At 36.9% G+C, this 22,495-nt stretch overlaps 1 protein-coding gene across 16 annotated transcripts in view; it reads left to right on the top strand.

Annotated features, from left to right (window-relative positions):
* The window catches only part of GPATCH2L (G-patch domain containing 2 like), a 66,327-nt gene that overhangs the window by 5,214 nt on the left and 38,618 nt on the right, over positions 1–22,495 (top strand). For 8 of the 16 annotated variants that reach the window (XM_020986226.2, XM_020986229.2, XM_078151462.1 and 5 more), the window contains exons 3-7: positions 7,257–7,321; positions 10,037–10,213; positions 17,371–17,450; positions 19,948–20,015; positions 21,193–21,247. In XM_020986226.2, coding sequence (XP_020841885.1) covers positions 7,257–7,321; positions 10,037–10,213; positions 17,371–17,450; positions 19,948–20,015; positions 21,193–21,247 — 445 coding nt within the window. Of the gene's footprint in view, positions 1–7,256; positions 7,322–10,036; positions 10,214–15,149; positions 15,210–15,443; positions 15,551–17,370; positions 17,451–19,357; positions 19,390–19,947; positions 20,016–21,098; positions 21,139–21,192; positions 21,248–22,495 lie in introns of those variants that run through there. The other 8 variants (XM_020986230.2, XM_078151459.1, XR_002324450.2 and 5 more) reach the window with 7 other exon arrangements.

The raw sequence follows: 22,495 nt of genomic DNA, 5'->3' as shown, positions 1-22,495 counted from the left end.
ACATCAGTCTCTCTTACCTTCCGCCTTGGCTCATCAGCACATTTATTTTATCTGATAGGATTTAGTCTTGACTGTGTACTTCTTGGTTATCTGGATTATTTGAAGGGGATGGGTTGGTATGTTCCACATTTCACAACTTATGACCTCTTTTAGGGCTTTGTTTCTTAACCACGTTTTTCTTGAAAACAGGTTGATGGGTATAATTCTCAAGGATCTGAGGATGTGTCAGGAACACACATTTCTTTTTTCAAATTGTAAATAACTCTTCCAGTTTTGACCATCCGTGGGGTGTAGACAGTGCAAGGGATATCAAGAGCTTCCTGTGCCTGACACTTCTCAGAATTTTATTTAATGTCCCTTACCCCCTGCCCCCAATCCTCTTCTAGTAGTTAGAAAGGAATCTTGGGATGGAATTATGTCAGAAGCAGAGGGAACAATTCCTTGTTAAGAGTTTTAAAGTCTACCACATCTTAACTAATCAGGACTTTAATGTAAATGAAAACAGAGAAGCTGTACATGTTTTCCCCCTTTTAGATTCCCTCTATTGGGAAATGGGAGAGTTCTCCTTGCTCCTCCAGGGCTGTTACTGGCATTGAGTTGAAGCTTCTGTCAAAATATTGGTAGTTAAAATTTGGGTTTTTTTGTTAATGACAAATGTGCTTACTACTTTTTATAGGATTCTCTTTGCTTCCCTTATAAATTAGAAGTAATTCAAGATGTGGAAGTTTGTTTTTGTTTTTGTCTATTTTTCCCTTTCCCTTCATCATCCTGTGAGAACCAATTCTTTTTTGAGCTACGGAAAACAATCATGAATGTATCTCTTATTGTATATTCATGTATGTGTCTGTCTTTCTGCAGGTTATTTATACATATACAAACATGTTATATAGGATACAGATTTGGTTATTTGTCATTAATTTTCTGTGCATGTGTATATACACACACACACACACACACACACACACACACGTGTACATAGATCTTATGACTAAGATTTTTTTGGGGGGAGAGACAAAAGATGTATTTTATCGAATTTTTTCCTGCAGTTTATATATCAAAGTCTGTTCAGCAACAGCTAATGAGTTGATTCACACAGCCTAATCATAGGATGGTGGTCTAACAGACTAACTTGGTTTTTCCACTGAATGTGTAGTTCAGCTCTTTTCTCTTGGGTTAATTGAATTGGTTTGGTGATAGCCTGAAGTGGCAGCCGAGAGCCTTCCTGAAGTGATGTATTAAAGGCCAATTTCCCAGGAAAGAAAATATTCCCTTCTCCTAGAAGGCAAGTGACAGAGACAGAGTGCTAAGCCTGCCCCTCCTTTTGTAGCCCAGGCTGACCTTCTGCAGCCCTGCAGTGCCTCTTGTTTTCTTATTTTTATAGAAAATCAATATCCCTTCTGACACAAACAATAGTTCAGAAGCAGGAATAAATGGATGAAAGCTGAGCTCTCTGTCCATCACCTTTCACTTAAACTCCTCCAAACTCTTTAATTATGAGCATGCTTTGCTCTAGGTGTTTGCGACACTGAAATTGCTAAATGAGGACCATTTTAACCAAAGATTGAGTGATCAATAACACTCTATAGCAGTAGCTTGTTGAATCAATAGCATTCATTATTTCATGGTTAAGGTAAGTAGCCTCCTTTGCAAGTGGAGGTCATTAATCAGTGCTTACTGGAGCTGGGAAAAAGGACATGTGTGGCAGGTTGAAGATACTGTTTTTTAGTCCCATAAATAGGGGTGCTGATCTATGACATTTTTCTATATACTTTGCTACTTCTATGAGCGTAGTAGCACTTTAGAATTTTGGGTATCTTCAATAGAAATACCTGATTGTTTAAAATTTTTATAAAGTTATATAGTTGTTGGCAGTGGTAATTTAGGTCTATTAGATTAAAAAGGCCCCATTTTTAGAATCAAAGTATGTTCACAGAACCATCCCATTTTTATTTTTTAAAATGTGTAATGTGTATTAGTTTTTCTGAGGGCACTCATTTTACTTTTATAACTTGTTTATAAGCATTCTATGTGTAAATAACCAGAATACTAACTTCTTCTACTGCTATTACTACTACTACCATCACCTCTTGAGAATAGTGAGACACATTGTGATCCTTACTAGCTGATGTAGAGGCCTTTAAACAGGTCCTTTCATTTTCAATCTTACAGGCATTAGTGGCAAATGATGTGATAGGACTGGCAAACTCTAGATAAAAGAGCAGGCTGTTCTGGAGAGAGCATTTTACACTTTTTCCTAGTGTTGAGAATTTAGAGGAACTTTGAAATTTTGACTAGAAGGTGAGAATTAGGGACCTAAAGTTAGGCATTTTCTCTTAAGAAATGGTGAATTGGTTCTACCTGCTATTTCTGAAACTTTTTTTTTTAAAGCCTGACTTGAAGGTCTTCCTTCTATACTCTGAAGAAATATTGAATGGATTAAAATCAAGTCTTTGTATTGAGTTCAGAGGAAAGTCATTAGGTACCCTGGGGGCAAACTCTTAAAAGATCACAGTGAGTGTATTTCAGGTGTTCTTTAGGAAATAATCCTGAGGTTATTTAGTATAAGAGAATGGCATTAAAAGGACAGTTTTTTAATCTACCCCCCCTCCGCCCCCCAAAATCCCACATACCTAAGGCTAAAGTGAACCTGTTCATTCAGAACAGGTTCAGAGTAGAGCTAATTTTCATGGAGTCTGTGCTCTCTATTTACTTTTCTCTGGGAAGGGGCAGGATACCAGCTCAAGAGACTTACCAGGCTAGTTTTGCTGTTGCCCAGGAGCCCCTTCCCTTGAGAGTTAAACTGCAGGTCAGAAGTTTCATAATATCATAGATTTAGAACTGAAGTCCGTGTCATTTTACAGATTAGTAGGCCCAGAGAAGGTAAGTAAGCCTAGGAGCTTGCTAAGCTGCTAAATGTTTGAGGTAGAATTTGAATCCAGCTCTTCTTTAATCCAAATCTAATGTTTATTATACTGTACTTCCTCTTTCTTCACTGTATTCCTGGAATGGGAGATGGGACAAGTAAGCTGCAGGAAGAGCTGGGACTATTTTATTCTGACTTTAGGCATATGTACCAAGAACCCTGTTTACGCTAATGTAACCAATGCATTTTCATTTCTTGCCTGCTTGGAAAGTACAAAAATTTAAGTGTTTTTCAGCTACACAGAGAAATTTGGTATTGATTTTGGTGAATGGTTGACTGTTTGCTATTTGTACTGGTTTTGAAGTTTCCTGCTAAGGTTCTTTGCTTCTTATTTTTCCCTTTGAACTCATTCAAGAACTGAGTGCCTCATGAGATGCTCTAGTATAGCTTTTGTTGCTGTGTTTAGTCTTGTCAAGTTATATTGTGGAATTAACCTCTGAGGATATGACAAGTTCTGTTGTTGGTAATCTGACAGTCTCCAGGATAAGACACACACACACACACACACACACACACACACCACGCACACACACTTTCAAAATGAAATGATCAGGCTTTTATTGAAAAATTTCTTTATATTTTGCATTTTTTCTTTCTGTTATTGACTTCCTTGGGGTATATAGATAGTAGAATAGTACTGAAAAAATATGGATAGTTTAGTCACTTTTCTTACATAATTACAAATTGACATCTAGAATGGTTGAACTACTACGCAGCTTCACCAAATAATTGCATAATTGTTACCTGTCCTAACATAGTCTCTTTATCATTGACTTGATTCCTTATTTTTTATCTTTGCCATTTGCATGGAGTGAGGTAAATTCTCAGAGATGGTTTAATTTGGAATGCTCTTACTATTAATGATTTTGAAGCATGATTTAATGCCATTCATAGTTTTCTAATCCTCTATTGAAACCTTTGTTCATATTCATATACTTTGACCACTTATCTGCAAGTTATATAATAAACTAGAAGTTTTTTTGAGGAAGAAAATATGATTTTTTTTCAAATATGAATTTTTTAAACATGAATTTCCAAATGCTACTGTTAACTAAATACATAAGAACTGTCTTTCAGATGTAAAAAGAAAAAAAATTACATGCAAAAATGTTTTTTATGATTGTGAGGTGTATCACTGAAGAAAATAGCACTTTCCAGTTGTGATCCAGAAGCCCCTCTGCTGTTGCACAAAGGGAAAGGGGGTGCCACTTAACATCTCTAAGTTACTTGGTAATTAACTGTATATAAACATTTTCAGCAGCTTCATGGAGAGGCAAGGTAACACTAGATGACTAGAGAAAAAAATAGAACAGGTCATCACAAGATCATTTTATTCCCTGGGAATGATATTACTTGTAATGTAAAACATAAGCAGGAAATTTTAAAATTACCTTGACCTTCATATTATTTGCCCAGTGTATGTTCTTTGTAATGGAGAAATGATAGACACTTTTCCAGTAAAGTCAGGGATAAAGCAAGAATATCTATCATCACAAATATTTGATATAGTTCTTGAAAAGTGAACAATAAGACAAGAAAAAAAAGAAATTGAGGGAATAAGGTAAACAAAGGGGAAGTAAGATTAGTTCATGTGATGATCTATTTTGAGAACTCTGGATAATCAGTTAAAATTAGGTGAAGCGAAAACATCAGTCAAGGTAGCAGGACAGAAAACGAACCCACAAAAATAATTAGCCTGCCTAATTATTTTTGGGGATTCATTTAAGACCGGCATTCTCAAAAAAAGAAAAGCATACTATCAGTAACCATTTGGGAAAAGATGCACCAACAACTATCCAGTCCCATCAGCTGGGCAAAGATGACAAAAAGGGAAAATGATAACTGTAGAAGGATTTTTGGGAGCACAGGCATGGTCATGCACTGTTGGTGGAGTTATGAATTGGTCCAACGATTTTGGAAAGAAACAATACTACCAAAGTCTCTAAACTGCATATCCTTTGACCCATTAATACTAATTAGGCATATACCTCAAAAAGTCGAAAAGGAGGGAAAAGGACCCATATGTATAACAATATTCCTACAAGTCCTTTTTGTTATAGAAAAGAACTGGAAACTAAGGGGGAAGGGTATTAGTTGGAGACAGGTTAATAGATTATAGTATGTGAATGTGATGGAATATTATTGCATCATAAGAAATGACAAAAGGTATGGAGTAAGAGAAACCTTCGAAGAGTTATATGAATTGATGCAAAATAAAGCAAATCAGGAGAACAAATAATAGAATAATTAGAATATTATAAAGACAGACAGTTTTGAAAGACAAACATTCTGATCTGTGCAATGACTAACTATGACTCTAGAAGATGATAAAGCATGTCTCCCACTACTTAACATTGTGTGATGGATTGATTAGAGATATAGAATGAGATGTATATTTTCAAAAATGGCCAATAGGGGGATTTGTTTGGCTTGATCATGTTTATGCTTATTGTCATTTATAATGGAGAGTTTTTTTGGTATAGGGGAAATTGTAGTGTAGAGAGGACTAGTGATAGTGCTACAGAAAAGTGTCAGTGAAGCATTAAAAATGCGTAGCTGAGAATAGAAAGAAGCTCAAGGGAGATTGGAGAGCAGAATAATTTGGAACTCGTGTTGAATTTATTGTATACTGTAATAAAAAACAAGCTGTACATAATTGAGATTTGTGGCTTTATGTAAAAAATGAAAAAAGGAAACAGTGTTTACATTTATGAGTAGAGAATGTAGTAAAATGAAACAATTTATTAAGAATCTGCCTATTCATGCTGCTGCAGATAGCCAAGATTCAGAGTCAGACAAGTTGCTGTTAACGTTACTACTGTATTTGGTTAGATTATAAAACAGAGTAGACCTAGGGCCAGAGGAACATACATCTAAAAGCAGATGGAACTTCAGAGACTCTGTAGTCCAGAATCCTTCTTTTGTAAATGAGATAAAAGGTTCAAGGAGGTTGACTGGTGCGCCTGAAGTCATAGATGAGGGAAGCACCCAAGGCAGGAACCGAATCTAGGCCCTCTTAGTCCAGAACCAGCACTCTTCCCATGGACAAAGAAGGTATGTTTAAATGCTGTAGAATGTAATCATAGGATCACAGATTTAGAATTGGAAGTGACCTCAGAGGACATCGAGTCTAAATCCCTCTTTTACAGGTGAAGAAACAGGCATAGCATTTGTGACTTGCCCAGGGTTACACAGTTAAGTATCTGGGGCAAGATTTGATTTAATGTTTTCTTGACTGCAAGTCCAGCATAATTGTAAAGTGCTTATCACCCTACCTGGTAGTTAGCAAGCACTATATAAATGTTAACCATTATTATTATTATTATTATTATTATCATCATTGTTATTAGCCACTGTGCCACCAGCTGCCTCTGATCTTTAGCCATTGCATCCAGAATGCAATTTTACTAAATGTATCTCTTTTGTAATAGGTTGCAATGCCTTTATTTGACGTTCGTGCTTCTTGCCGTCCTCAGGTTTTTCCATTTGCAGCATATGAAAGATATTGGTCTAGGAAAATCTTCATTTCAGAAATCTGTGAAGACATGATAAAAAAAATCATCATCAGAAACAGCAGAAACTGTTAATGGTGGTGTTTCAGAAAATGAGGTTGATTAAAATGTCAAATTGAAGAAAAAAAGGAGAATGAAAAGAAATGTCAAATTGCATTAAGCGAGTTTGGTGGTAGTGGGGGCTGTATCTTTTTTTCTTCTACGTCACCTGGCTTCTTTCTTTCTTGACCATTGCAGGCACAAAGTTCAGAAGATGTCATAACTTTCTTTGTTGCATTTTGGTATTGGTGGTTTATTCTGTTTCTTGGGTTTTTGTCTGCCCTTACACAGTAGCAAAAAGTAAGATATGCTAGGTTCATTAACATTTAACAGCATTTATGGAAAAAAGTTTTAAAAATTAAAGTTAAGTTTAGGGTAGCTTGATTTGTCACTTTCTAAATAAACATTTTGTTGTAGCAAATGTCTCTTTATGAGGAAACTACATATATCTACATGTATGTGAGTAATACCGTAAACTACTTAAGCAATTTTAAAGCAATGTTACATCATCAAAAAGTGTTTCAGTCCAAAGATTTCATTGCATTCGCATACTCCACATATGAGACATGAAAAGTTTCCAGAAGTTATGAAGCCTTGAGTTCCCTTCTCTGGGATGTGAAATTTTCCCATTAAGAATTTCTGGAAATTTTTCGTGTCTTAGTTATTTGTAGGGTCTGTGAATGGAATGAAATCTTGGGATCTTTAAACTTAATTTGAGATGTCTAAAATATTTTATGACTTGAGGTAATGTATGGTTTTTGTTTGTTTTACTCTTTTTCCAGTGAAACCAGCAGTGTATGTAGTAGCAGTGACACAGGTCTCTTCACCAATGATGAAGGTCGTCAAGGTAATCTTGATCTCAGGGCCCTGAGGCCGTGCTCAGTATTTATGAGAAAACTCTAGTAATTATAAGAGTGACTCTTTTTGAATGTGGCACCCTATATAGTGTGTTTGAATAATAGGGATGGGTCTTTGGGCTGTTATTTTTTCTGAGACAACAGATATGTCTATAGTATTACCTTTTATAATTGTGTGATATATGAAACTTTTTTACTCTTGTATAGGAAAAATGTAATTGCCTGTATATATTTTTATTCCTGAAAAAGATTAAAATTTTATTGAGTGTGGCTTATTGTAGAAAAATCTTCGTGGTGTTCTATAAACATGTAATTTGTAACATGGAACACTGTAAACAAGTTTAACATATTAATAATAATATTTTTCACTTTTACTGCCTAAAAAGATGTATTTTTTGTTTCATAGGTTTGCCCCTTGTGATTCTGGAAATGTTTTTGCTTTCTGGGTTGCAGTTCTTTAATGTGATGAAGTTGGATTAGATTTTTTTTTAAACTAGCCCTAATGTTCTAGGATTCTTTGTAGGGAGTTAATGACACAATGATAGTGACTATATTTCTAAGTCATAGTTCACTCTGTCAGACCCACTAAAAGCTTGAAAGGATTCTGCTATGCCTGGAAAGTATAGGACTATCTCAACCATACCTCAGAGCTGTCATTCCTCTGCTAAAATCTGATATAGCATTCTTAACTTCCTACTAGTCCAGGACTACTTAATACCATGCTATGTAGGTTACGGTGAATGCCACTTTGAATACTATAAGGAATGATAAATTAGTTATAGGTGGTCTAGTTTGGTTTGGGGGCCTTCTCTCTAGGCAGGCTTGTTGGGTCCCATTTCTTGACTCGGTCCTGGTCATGTCTGGTGGTCCTTTTCACATGCACAGAAAGCCGTTTGCATATACTGCCCAAAACTACTCATATTTGATCCCTTATTTTGATTTACTTAAAGAGAAACAGTAGAATGACCTAGTAAATTTTTTTAAGTTTATGAAGCATTATTTTTATACAGGGACATGACTGTTGTATAAAGGATTAAGTTTAGGAAGACCTTTATGAAAATGAGGATTAACTATTGAATGGCCAAGGGTGGTTATGAATTTTTTTCTTGGTGGTCTTCTTTTACTTACTCTCTCTCTCTCTCTCTCTCTCTCTCTCTCTCTCAGTCTCAGTCTCTCTCAGTCTCTCTCTCTCTCTCTCACTCTCTCAAATAGAAAGATGGTCATCTTTTAATTTGTGGTATAGGTATAATCCTGAGTAGAGTTAGGGATGTAATCTAGGTGACTTGTCAAGATCTCTTTTGGCCCAGTGAAGCTATATTGAGTTTGTTTTTTTAAAAAAAAGTCTTATGTACATGCTTAGAAATCGCCCCTTCCCATTTCAGAGCATCGTTTGGCATTTCTCATGTGAAAACATTTATCTCCGTAGCATATTCTTAGTGTGAGGTCTAGGGAATTTTTTTTTTCGAGATTAGAAGGTGTAATGAACACATGTAAGATAGAACGTCTTATTAAATCATCTTTAATTCCACTACTTTCTGGTTTTCTTGACAGTTACTGCTAGTTATATTGGTGTGCCTTTACTGAGGGGACAATGAGCAGACCCGCTTTCATAGGAATATCGTTGCATACAGATCATTGACCAAGATACAGTTTTGTTAGCTGCATTAACTTTGTTTTTTGGAGACCTTCAAAATGATTTAACATTTGTCACGATCCTGTGTTTAAATTCAGATGGCTGGCAGGTTCAAAGTGGCCCTCCTAGGATGTAATTCACACGATTAATGTATCCATTAACCCTTAAGTTGTTACTGGGGTAGCAGGTGTAGTGCTTTGTTGCCCTGCCCATCATTTCTTAATTCTGTGGTTTTGAGAAGAGGAATGAGGCAATTTATCACATTTCTGTTTTGGCAGGCAGAAGTTTTCTCAACAACAAAGCACATTTTGTTTCCCCTGTAGCAGGAAGACATTTTAAACTGAGAGCTAGGAGATGGAATTTCAGCCCAGGCCTCATCATTAATAATTGATTATGTATATGACCTTGAGCAAAGAACATAATTTCTCTAGACCTCAGTTTCCTCATCTGTAAAACCAGTGGATTGGATTACATAATCACTAAGATCCCTTCCAGTTCAAAAATTCTGTTTTTCGTCTTAATTTCTTAGTTATTAACTGGCCTATTGAGCCAGTGCTAAGTTGCTTATCTCCCTCCCATTAATGAACTAGTGGGGAGGAAGATGTGAATATAGATTCTTTATACAGCATAAAGTTTGAGTATATAGAATGCATCCCAGAAACAACAAAATTTGGATTGTAAGACAATTTATGGTTTGGAACCTTCAGGTAGCCTTACTCTTCTACTAGATATAGTATAGAATAACCAGTTTAAAAGCCATGCAATAATTATAACTCACACTTCTTATCTCAGAAAAGTTTACAAAGCCTCTTGTTTACAATGTGAGGTAGGTAGTACCATCTACTTTGGACAGTACCATCTAATACAATTTGATATATATGTGGGCATGTAGTTAAAAGTGCTTTTTAATGGTGATACTAATTGAGAAGGGAGACTATGAGGTTGAGTTCTTATGTAACTGTCACTTTAAAAGGGTTACCTAAAATGTGATATTATGAAACAAAATGAAATTTTGTTCATTTTGGCCTCCTTATAAGACTTAAGTATTGATAACTTGGCTTACCCGTTTTAGGGGATGATGAACAGAGTGATTGGTTCTATGAAGGTGAATGTGTCTCAGGATTCACTGTCCCCAGTCTCCTCCCCAAGTGGGCACCTGATCATCGATCTGAAGTAGAGAGGATGGATGCAGGACTAGACAAACTTTCAGATTCCACATTCCTTTTGCCCTCTCGTCCAGCTCAAAGAGGTGAGTCCCCAGTGTGCTTGGGAAACAAGATTCATGATAATTTAATTTTTTGGCCACACATATGGTTAGCTACAGGTTGGATAATTGTCTCATAGCTGAAGGATCCATGAATTCCTATCTGCCTGTTGATGAATGCCTGAGAATGCTCTTGGGATTCTTGGGATTCTCGGGATTCCTCCAGACAACTATATGAGTATGAGTTTAGACTGGGATGGGACTAACTCTAGAGGTCTTGAAAACCATCTGGGTTACTGGAGGCTTTTGGCTCACCGTCTCTCGAGGCTTCAATTTCCTCATCTGTAAGATTGAGATAAAGTGGAGTGCGGTGGAGTATATGGTAAGTTGAGAAGAGTTCCCTCGGTCCAGTACTGCCAATAGCATTCCTGTTAGGATGCTGCAGGTCAACAACTGTCTTACTTCTTACTTGTGGAACCATATTGAAGCTAAAGGTTTGTTAGCTACCCACTAGGGGATGCTGAAATGTTGACTCTTGGGCCTTGATGAGAACAGATTTCAGTAAGAAATGGTTTCAGGGTAATGGCTTGTTATTAAGAGTTGATTAAAAGATATTTCTTTGAGTAACTTTTATTCTCATTTTTAGTTTATGGCATCATAAAATTATAGAATGTTAAAGCTGGTAAAGCCCTTAAAGACTGTCTAGTCCAACCCTTTCATTTTAATAGATTACTTATTTGTGCTGCAACTTTTATCCCCACTGCCCCCTCCATTCTTTCATGTTCCTTCAGTACATTACCCCTGCTCTGATGTTACTTTGTTTCCTTCACATGCTCAGTCCTACAGTTGAATACTTCAGCTCTGTACTGCCTTACACTCTTGAAACCTCTAATTAATTCATTTGGAACTATTGCCATTCACAAATTGCCAACCCCTTGCTCAGGATTGGGCTCCCACCTGACCAAACTCCCCCAAATCCATCTTGTGTGTTTATATTTACATGCTAATTGATGTCACAGAACTATGTAGGCAGTATTTTCTTTAAATTTATGTTATCTGAACTCAACTGGATCCTTGTAGCCCAAGAGAAGTATTTTCATTTTCTCTTATTTGACTTACACTCTACAGTACCTATTCTAAAACTTCTATACTTAAGCCCTTTATTCCATCCTCCCCCCTTCCCCCCAGCAAAGGACCTGTTGTCCTACTTTAATTAAAAAAAAATAGAGACCATCTACTGTCAGCAACTTCTTGTCTCCTATTTCATGCCACAAAACCCCTCTACATTGTTTTCATTCTCTCTTCCTTTGCACCCATCTCGAAGGAAAAGGTGGTCTCTTTTCTGTGCCAAGACTGAGTTCAGAATTGAACAGGAGCATGAAAGCAGTCCAAATTGCCTTTGGGAAATTACAGAGGTATTTTAATAGTGCCAGTATTTAATAGTGTAAAAAACAAAAGCTCATCTTTTTTACCTAGTATTCATTCATTTGTGTTGCATGACTGAAAAGCATGGAATACTTCAGTATCTGAAGAATTGAAATTGAGACTCTCGGGTGCATTCAAATAATGATGTATTGACTGCCATCTCCTTCAAACTGTCCTCGTAGCTCTGTGTTTCCTTTCATAATGAGACTCATACGAGAAGTTGTTGTCTTCACTCATTGACTTAAATTCCTCACCTCCTATTCACTTCTTAACCTATTGAAGTTTTCCTTTGCAGCCACAGCACTCAAACGAAACTTTTCTGAGTGACTAACAGTCTGTTAGCTGCTAAGTCTAATGACTTTTTTTCTTTCGATTCACATACTATTTATCTTTCTGTAGCATTCAGTACATTGACCACCCTCTCCTCCTATACTCTTCCATGATGCTTTTCTCTCCTGATTCTTTTATTTGTTCATTTCTTCATGTTTTGCTGGATCAGTATGTATTTACTCCATTAGCATGGATGTTGTTCTTGATGACCATAATTATCTACTTCCATAGCCTTAATTACTACCTATAAGCAAGCGATTCCAAAATTTCTTTTCTCTAGTTTTAAGCTCTCTGAACTCCAGTTCCTTAACACTAGCTGCCTGCTGGAGATCTCCCCCAGGATACCTGGTCACTATCATGTTCAAAACAAAACTCATTTATCTTTTCCCCTAAACCTCCCCCTCATTACAACTTCCCTTTTTCTGCTAAGGGCTCCACCATCATTCTCATCACTTTGAAGTATCCTGACTTTTTACTCTCCCACACCCCTTCATATCTAATCACTTGCCACATTTTGTTGATTCTGCTGCCACAAAATCTCTTTCATCTCTTCCATGTTCCCCACTCATAATGCTACAACCATAAGTCAGGCTCTCATCATTTCTTACTTGGATTATTAAATTTGCCTTCTTTATTTTAATATTTTATTTCATTACCTTTTGTTTTTATATCACCTTTATTTTCAAATATATTTCTCCCTCCTATCTTCTTTACTGTCACTGTAGTCACTATAGTTCCACAATGGAGTTTTTGATTATTATTCTACCTGGTACTATTTTTTAGAGTTTTGCTTGAGTTAGGGTTGTTGAAATGGATCTGCCTGCCTCCAATAGGCTGTTATCTTAGCCAGAAGTCATATCATAGCCCTGCTAGAAATTCTTCCTCTAGAAATCAGTGGACAAGCATTTACATGCTTATGTTCTAAGCATTGTGCTAGGCACAAGTGATAAAAATACAAAGAATGAGATAATCCTTATTCCTGGGGATACAACCAATATGTGTATTGGTGTACTATTCCCACAACTTTTTCTAGAACCTTTGGGTTGGGTCCCCAAAGAGTAGTTGACACTCTCTGGTTATTCATTCCTAACACTATAGTGTTTATATTACACACACACATAGTGTTTATATTACACACACACACACACACACACACACACACACACACTCTCTCTCTCTCTCTCTCTCTCTCTCTCTCTCTCTCTCTCTCATGTTATACAATGTTATATAAATTATATAAGCTATAAAGTTGTATAACTCATGAGCCCCCACCAATGTGTATCCCATTAGTGGCCATCTGGTAGACCGTCAGCAGAGGCCTATAGTGGTATGTTAAGAACAATAATTACAAAAAATTTTTCCTGTAAATATGGAGCACGTTGTCCTAAAAATACATACAGCATTTATGGAAAAAATGTGTTCAACCTTAGAGTTTAATTGTAGTGAGGCACATGTGTAGGAGACATGTGTGGCAAAGGCAACTCGCAACTGCTAGTGGTAGTAGTGCAGTTCCTGGAAGCCCTTTCTCACTTTTTTCTGTTCCTGTTTTACACTATTTTTTACATTCTTTTATTTTATTTTATTTTTTAAAAACAATTTATTTTTAGTTTTCAATATTCACTTCCATAAAATTTCGAGTTTTAAATTTTCTCCTCCTCCTTCTCCTCACTCCTCCCCCTTCTCCCCAAGACACCATGCAATCTGATATAGGCTTCTACTTGTACATTCATATTCACAGTCAGAATGTAAAGAAGAATTAGAACCAAGAGAAGGAACCACAAGAAAGAGGAAACAAAACAAAACAACAAAAGAAAAGGAGAGCAACTTTGATCTACATTCAGACTCCATAGTTCTTTCTTTGGATGTGGATAGCATTTTCCATCATGACGCCTTTGGAGATGTGTTAGATCCTTGCATTGCTGAGAAGGGCTAAGTCTGTTAAAGTTAGTCATCGCACAACGTGGCTGTTCGTCTGTACGATGTCCTCCTGATTCTGCTCACTTCACTCAGCATCAGTCCAGACAAGTCTTTCCAGGTTTTTCTGAAGTCTGCCTGCTCATTATTTTTTATAACACAATAGTATTCCATTACATTGATATACCACAACTTGGGCAGCCATTCCTCAATTGATGGGCATCCCCTCAATTTCCACTTCTTTGCCACCACAAAAAGAGCTGCTATAAATATTTTTGTACATGTGGATCCTTTTCCCGTTTTTATGATCTCTTTGGGATACAGCCCTAGAAGTGGTGTTGCTGGGTCAAAGGGTATGCACAGTTTTATAGCCCTTTGGGCAGAGTTCCAAATTGATCTCCAGAATGGTTGGATCAATTCACAACTCCACTAACAATGCATTAGTGTTCCAATTTTCCCACATCTTCTCCACCATTTATCATTTTCCTGTTTTGTCATGTTGGCCAATCTGATAGGTGTGATGTGGTACCTCAGAGTTGTTTTGATTTGCATTTTTCTAATCAGTGGTAATTTAGAGCATTTTTTCCATATTGCTATAGATAGCTTTAATTTCTTCCTCTGCAAACTGCCTGTTCATATCCTTTGACCATTTATCAATTGGGGAATGACTTGCCTCAGTTCTCTCTATATTTGAGAAATGAGGCTTTCGTCAGAGACACCTGCTGTAAAAATTGTTTCCCAGCTTTCTGCTTCCCTTCTAATCTTGGTTGCATTGGTTTTGTTTGTGCAGAAGCTTTTCAATTTAATGTAATCAGTCATCTATTTTGCATTTTATAATGTTCTCTCTCTCTTGGTTTGGTCATAAATTCTTGCCTTCTCCAAAGATCTGAGGAGTAAACCTTTCTCACCTTGTAAGAACTCCTCTTAGATGGAACATCTCTGCTTAGCAGATTGTTTAGCTGGATTCCCAGCTGAATGTCCTCTCCATTGTCAGGGATTTCATTTCTTGAAACTGCTTCCTCCTCAAGTGACTGCCTTGTCTGTATCCATGTCTGTTTAGAATATGAGTCCCCTTGTAGCTCTAGAATTCAGTAACTTTGGATGCTCAGTAATGAATCAGGAAGTTTTTATGAAGCTCCTCATTTGTGTTCAGTGCTGTGTCTTAATGTTTTACCACAGAGATTTGATATGGTTAGTTTGAGGTATAATATTTGTAAACTTTGTAGCATAGTACCTGGCATATAGTAGGCACTTAATAAATGCTTGTGCCCTCTTCTTTCCTTATTTTTTTCTTCCCTCTCTTCTCCTTCAGGAGCTGTTCAAGATCCTTAGTTCAGTCAGTTTTACATGTAAAAGAATAGCTGTGTATGAGGTATGACTTACTAACATTTTAATATATTTCAGAACTCATATATTGTGTTCTTTAGAATAGGCTCCTTGAAAAGCTATACCCTTATTCTGGTGATAACTGCTGTTACTCAAAATAGTTTCAGAATTCCTTGTTTGGCATTGCCTTCAGAATCAATTAAGGAATCATTCTTAATTTTATAGTCACCTTGCCTTTTTAGCCTCCAAACTTTAATTTTCAATTTACTCTGTTTTCTAGACTTGGCTCTGAAGTACTTAGACTGTTTTCAAAAATCAAATCCACCACCGAAGAATGAAGACTCTTCATCATTGAGAATATTTGAAAGAACATTCCATGGCTCTAAAGTCAGTTTCAGAATTGTTATGAGCAGTGATAGCACCTCTGGAATAAATAGGTTTTGACTTTAGGTTATGACTTTGAAGAGGGCGACTCATTTGAATTTATAAGTTTTAGTATGTGTTTAATTTTTTTTAAGTCATGTTACCTTAGAAAAATTTGCAATGATTTTAATAGGCAGCTTTCTACTTCTCTGGTTGTAAGATAAATTGGATTTTTGGTAAAGACTAGCATCAGTGTTGCAGGCTGATTTGAATCTATCTTTTAACATATTTTTGAGTTAGTAGACCCTGAACTTTAGTCCCGCATCTCTGTCTGTATTGGACTTTACAAACTGGATGTCCTGAAAACGTCTCAAACTAACAATATCCAAAGCAGAATTCATTATTTTTATTTTCCATAAACCTACTTCTCTTCCAAACTTCTCTATTTCTGTTGAAGTCAGCACCATCCTTCCAATTCTGAATTTTGTAGCCTTGGCATTCTCCTTGTCTCCTCACTCTAACCCCACATATCCAGTTGCTAAATTTTGCCATTTCTACTTCTGCAGCAGCCCTGGTATCTGAACCCATTTCTATTCACACAGCTACCATATTAGTTCAGGCCTTCATCATTTCTTTCCTACTTTATTACAGTGGCTTCCTAATCAGTTTCCTTGCCTCCAGGCTTTTCCCGCACTAGTCCATCTTCCACATAACTGCCAAGTCAGTTTTCCTTAAGATTTCCTGTGCCTGTCCCTTGCTCAATAAACTTCAGTGGCTTCTTATTGCCTCTCAGATAATATATAAACTCCTCTCTTTAGCTTTTAAACCTCTTTCCAAGTTGGCTAGCTTTTTTGTATAGTATTCCCTGTCCTATGCTCTGTAATCTGGCCAAACGGGCTTTGTCTCTTTCTGGAACACAGCCTTCTCCATGCCTAAAATGTACTTTTCCTTACCTTTGCCTTATAGAATTCCTTCCTTCCTCCAGGATGCAGCTCAAGTAGCATGTTCTACATGAAGCCTTTCCTAACCCCTATCCCAAACCCCCTCCTCCCCTTTTTGTTCCCTCCCAGAATGTTTTGTGTTTATTCTGTTTATATTCATTCTTTCTCTCTCTCCCATCCCATTAAAAAATGTAAGCTCTTTGAGAGTAAGGGCTGTTTCATTCTTTGTATTTGTCATTGTCTGTCCACCTATCCATGGCCCACCCCCCCCTTGGCCTGGGACAGTACTTGGCACGTAGTAGGTACTTAATAAATGTTTGTTGAATGACCATTTATTTAAAACGACACAACTTAATTGTAGAAGAAACATGACACAAGGGATAAAGTATTGGGTTTGGAAACGGGAAACTTGGGGTCAAATCCCACTTCTGATGCATATTAGGTGTGTGACCCTAAACAAGTCGCTTAACTTGTAAATGCCTTGATTGGTCATATAAATATAATAATAAGCTAGGACTTACTTATATGCATGGGTTGTAATCTTCACTGGTGACGGTAGTTCGTCACACTGATGACATCATAGATTCTCCCTGCACATTTAAAATTGTGGGATTGAGGTTTTGGAATAGCTAAAGTTTGGGAAATGAACTTTATGAGTTCAATTTCCATGGCAAAATTAGTAGAGTTTTGTTGGTAAAGCCTTCAAGGTAGCAAATATCTTCAATAAGTAGTTGGCTTTATTTAGTGCTAAGATTATAAGCTCCTTGGGCATAGACATGGTTTCATTGGCTTATTGTTTTAAAAATTCCCAGCACCTACTATGGTGCCTTAAATATAGTACTTGATTAATAAATACTTGCTTAGTTGAAATTGAATGCTGAGGTCTTTCCCCTTTATTTCCAGGGTTCCATGCACGCTTGAATCGGCTCCCTGGAGCTGCTGCCCGATGCCTCAGAAAAGGACGAAGAAGGCTTGTTGGAAAGGTGATGCCCTTCAGTGTATTTATTGGCCTAAGTAGGGTAATAATAATGTTACCTATTGAGTATGTGTACTTATCATAATCAAAAATATTGCTGTAAGTTAACAGTATTCCACATAGCTAATTTAGCATGCTTGTATTATTTCTGTTAGATCATATAACAGAACTGAATTCATTTGGGAATGAATAGAAAGCCACAGAGCTTCTGGCCCCCTTGACACGTGCCCCCCCTCCTTCACCCCCAATTCTTATTTAAGCTTAATTCTGTCCTTTGCTTCAGGTAGAGAAAATATTGGACAACAGAGGATTTATTGTGAATCATCTTGTAGACCTACACTTTCCTCATGTCCTGTACTTCACCTTACTTTTGTGTTAACTGTGTTTGTCACTTAATCTTTTTGCTCTGAGATCTTTTCTCTTATCATGATACTTTGTCTAAATTTATGAAGATTTCTTCGTTCATTGTAGTTTTGACCTTTCTTCTCATATTTATCAGAGACCATCAGGAATAATAACTGCTACTGAATGAGGCTTTAGGACTCTTTAGGGACATTTAGGACACAGGCAGTGTTCAGTCTCTTATTTTTTTTTTTTAAAGCTTTGTGAGATGTATAATCAGGGCCAGAAGAATAGGAGCCCTACTTGGCTAGAGAGGGTTGGAAGGAGAGTTAGAGGCAGGAATATGAGGAAGATAATTGAGAGTGTATTTATTTTCTAAAGTTTAAATGAACCAATTATCAGTTTTTAAAAAATTTCTGTAGAAAAGGAGATTTCACTTTTTGTAGTCATATTCCTGCCCCTGTGTAGAGGTCATCTAGCCCAGCTTCCTCATCCTATGTGAGGAATCTGAGAATTAGTGAGGTATATTATCTGTCTAAGTTTGGCACTTTTTGTGCTACACTACATTGCCTGGACTCATTTGTTGGAACAATACCTACTTCTGAAGCTCCTTTTGTGTACATTAAAATGTCCCATATCCCTTTTGCTATGTTGGAAGCCTGGTTGGAGAACATATTAAGAGTGTGTAGTGAGGAGAAGGGGAAGGTGGAGAGGGCTCTTTCACTTTTCCCTCTCTCTGTCTGCTAGATTTGATAGCTAATAGTCTCCTCTCCAGCTATCCAAGTTGCTTTTAGCTATTATAAAATAAGAGCCTTCATCTGATATGGAGCAAATCAGGCTTTCTTTAGCTAGGAGAGAACAAGAGTGTATTGGAAATATCTCTAACAGTTTCAAATGAATAGGATGATATTTACTTGTTAAATTCATCTTCATCACCTTAAAGGGGTATTTGTCATTTACAGTGGAGGTCACTGTTGTACCTACCTCCCCCTACTTCCTCATCCCCTCCTGTCCCTCTCTTCTCTTTCTCTAAATTGTAATCATAAATAATGAGTTTCATTCACAGCTCCCTGCCAGCGAGCTGCTAATTACTGAAAGTACGGCTTGTAATTTACACAGTAATAAACTGTAAATTTAAACATTACGGCACTTTAAGTTAATAATTTTTCTGCTGTAACAAATAGCCCATTTTTCACCCATCTCTCCCCGTGGCCCCCCTACCTCATGTGTGTCTGTGACCAGGAGGCATGGCCATAAGAGATGAAGAATACAGGGTGTAAAACCTTTTCATTTAGCTCCATTCCCGCCCAGAACCTGACCTCAAATTAATTTTCTATAGCAAATTGTTATGCTAAGATGTGCGGCTTAATGCTTAGATTAATTCACCACATAGATGAACACACAAAATACTTGTCCAGAGACTGTGTGCACACAACAGGCTTATATATTTCTTGACTTTTGTGCACACTTGACTTGTGCTTACCCAGCCTTAACATTTATACATATTTGTGCAACTCTTATTCATGTTATGTATTAGTATGTGCACACAGCCTAGTCCATTTGCCTTCACAGATACTGTAATGGATGTTCATGTTGAGTGAAGGGTGAGTTCTTCCTGTCATTTTGCTGTATTCCAGAGATGATGGTTCCATGTGATCATTTACATTACTACCTTCTGAGGCCTGTGATGTTTAAAGTTTAGGCAAAGGACTTATCAGTTTGTAAAAACAGTACCAGTTTCTGTTTTTGGGAAAGAGGGGGAGGAGAAAATGGTTTGGTTAGTAGGATACCAATATGTGGTGACTAATTTTAGCCTTTGAGTACTTAGGAATTCCTTCAGCTCATTTAGCAAACGGTCACTAGTAGTAGGCATTGCACTACATATCTGGGAGGGATACAAATCTTCACAAGATAGTCCCTACCTTTATGAAGCTTATAGTCTAACTGTAAGCATATTAGGCCCATTGGAAACCAGTTAACCTTTGGGCCCAACTGTAGGCTAATGTCATTGAGTTTGACTTTAACCACAGTTGTAAGAAAGGATGAACTTGATATAGTAAGTTTGAGGTACTTTTCAAAAAAATCTGACAGAATAGTATGCTTTGTACTGTGTATTGGTGTTCATAGTAGTGGTGACATATTTCACTTTATTGTCTTTTTAGGAGACCAGCATGAGCACTTTAGGGACTGAGAGGGTAGGCCACATAATTAGTGACCCACGTCCGAAAGAGTAAGTACCTGTTGTGTTTCTGGTTGGTTGATTTAAGCTTTGAGAAAGAGAAAGATCAGGAATTTCCTGTTCTATGTAGCGGGGAGGAAGAAAGGGGAATTTTTATAGCCACCAGAAAATTGTCATAGAGACCCGAATTTTAGCATCATAAAAGAGGCTTTAGAAATCCAGTGAAATGTTCCTTATGGCATTTGTCCTATCTAAAGCACTGACCCATATGACATGTCTTTTATAGCTCTTTTTTCATTTCTAGTCTGCTTTTCTTCTTGCTTTGCTTTTTTTTGCTAAGTTTTTTTTGTACTCTGAGCTCCTAACTTAATAGTTATTTTTCTCTTTTAATATAAATCTACAAAGTTGATAATTATCTTCACCCACCATCTCCTTTGCAAATATTCAATAAATATGTATTGAATGCCTACCACTACCTGCATTGGGCTAGATATCGGGTGGCAAAGGAGAGGAAGCTATCAAAATAAATCATGCTTAGTGTTAAGAAGAAGAGATCTTACAGCCACTTTATAGAGAAAGAATTTTTGTGCTAATTATTGGTGATGAAGTCCTCCAAGTAACTCTGTTCTGAGCAAACTGTTTGTTGTAGGAGGAATGTTCTGTCCTTCCTCATGACAGCCATATCTTGTAAATCTTGTTCCACAAAATATAATGGCCCTTTGGTATTTCTTCTTGCCTTAGCTGGGAGCTAGTTTCGACAGAAAGTATTTATTTATCCAACATAGAATACTATTCAGTCTCTAACAGTAAGCAAAGATACTTATAATCTGTGGTTAAGCTCTTGTTGACCTGGGGATCAGGTTGTTAGTCAGCAGTTTATGTGCATAGCTTAGCAAATGGGTCCATTATCATGTTGCCCCATACTTGATGTTCTCATTAGGAGGCTTTTCCTTTGAAAAGTTGTTTCCAGTGTGAAGCTTGCACATGTTTAATATTTCTTTCCCTTTCTCCCCCAACTCCATCTTTTCATTTCCTTAATTTATTTTCCCATCATCTTTTTTTTTCTTTTCCTTTATCTTTTCCCTGCTTCTTGTATTTTGTTTTCTTCTCTTTTTGTTCTTTCCCTCCCTTTAGTTTCTGGTTACCATCAACAGGGAAGAGAGAGCGCAACCAGGTAAGTTGGCTCTTCTGTCATCTTTATTTTCTCATTTGGTTTCCTTTTCTTTAGAAAGAACAGAGCCTTGACTTCTGATTTTCCCCACATTCCTGCCTGTTCACATGAGGTAAGGAAGTGATTATCCATACATTTAGCTTTGGTATTCTAAGCATTCTGTGGTTCATGGATATTTGATTCTCATTAGGTTGCTGTGGCTAATTTCCTTTTCAGGGTTCAGTGTTGTGGTTACTCTATTTTTTAGTCACTGATTCTTTATAGGATGTCAGGTGGTAATCAGTTATTTTGTTTTGAGCTGGCAACAAGGATATCATAGAGTGAACTGCATGTAGATTTTTCCACTTGTAGTTCTGTGGGTTTTTTCCTCCTAATGATTAGTCTTACAGAAGAGAATATGTAATTGTGGAGGCTGATCGGTAAGACTTCCTTACTTTCACGTGCCCCTATTGGATTTGGATATCTGTTAGTGAAATTGCTATACTAATAATAGAATTGTATTCATATCTAGAAGCTGGAAAGTAATTTTTACTTTTTAGAAGATATGTTTAGTTCTGGGCTAAACATTTTTGGGGAGAATGATAAAAGCGATTTTACAGCTATCTTGAGTTATTAAAGTATTAATTTAGCTTGCTCTATGCTAAGAGTACTTGACATTTGTATAGCATTCTCTTTTTCAAAACCTTTTCAACTTGTATCCCAGTAACCTTGTGAAGTGATAGGTAATAATAATAGTAATTGGCACATAGCATTTTCAAGGTTGTAGAATATATACTTACCTCATTGAACCTCACAGCAACCTTGTGAAGGAGGTACCACAGGCATTATTTTTTTTTATTGCTTAATACAGTTCATAAGCTTCAGAAGAGGGATTTGAACCTAGGTCTTCTTAGCTTCACATCCGGCCCTCTAGAGCATTTCCACATTAGAAAACACTGTAAAGGCCAAGAAGTTAACTGGCTTGCTCAAAACCGCAGTGCAAGTTAGCGGCACAGTTGTAACCAGAGCCTGGGTTTTCTGATTCCCTGGCTGTAGCACTTTCAGAGGGCTGTATTACAGACACTTTTATCATCCATTAAAATGATTCTCTGAAATGGGAGAATAGGAGGTAATAATTTGCTAGTCTGCTTGACAGTGAGTTTGAATGGAATCTGAAGTTGATAGGCAAAACTGCCAGTTAATGGCACTTTTGCAGAAAATGCTATATCATCATATGTTAAAAGGTCTTGAGAGGATTTACGGAATAGAAGAATAGTTCTTTTTGAGGGCACTGGACTAGTCCTGTTGCAATCACATGGCATAATGTTGAGCATCATATAGTCTCACTAAATAGTTTTGTGATATTGTTTTGAGAAGCATA

Source organism: Phascolarctos cinereus, unplaced genomic scaffold, assembly GCF_003287225.1.
Source record: "Phascolarctos cinereus isolate Bilbo 61053 unplaced genomic scaffold, phaCin_HiC Scaffold_3;HRSCAF=262, whole genome shotgun sequence".
NCBI classification, from domain to species: domain Eukaryota; kingdom Metazoa; phylum Chordata; class Mammalia; order Diprotodontia; family Phascolarctidae; genus Phascolarctos; species Phascolarctos cinereus.
Note: the sequence above shows the minus strand (reverse complement) of the source record. Positions and strands in the feature narration are given on the sequence as shown.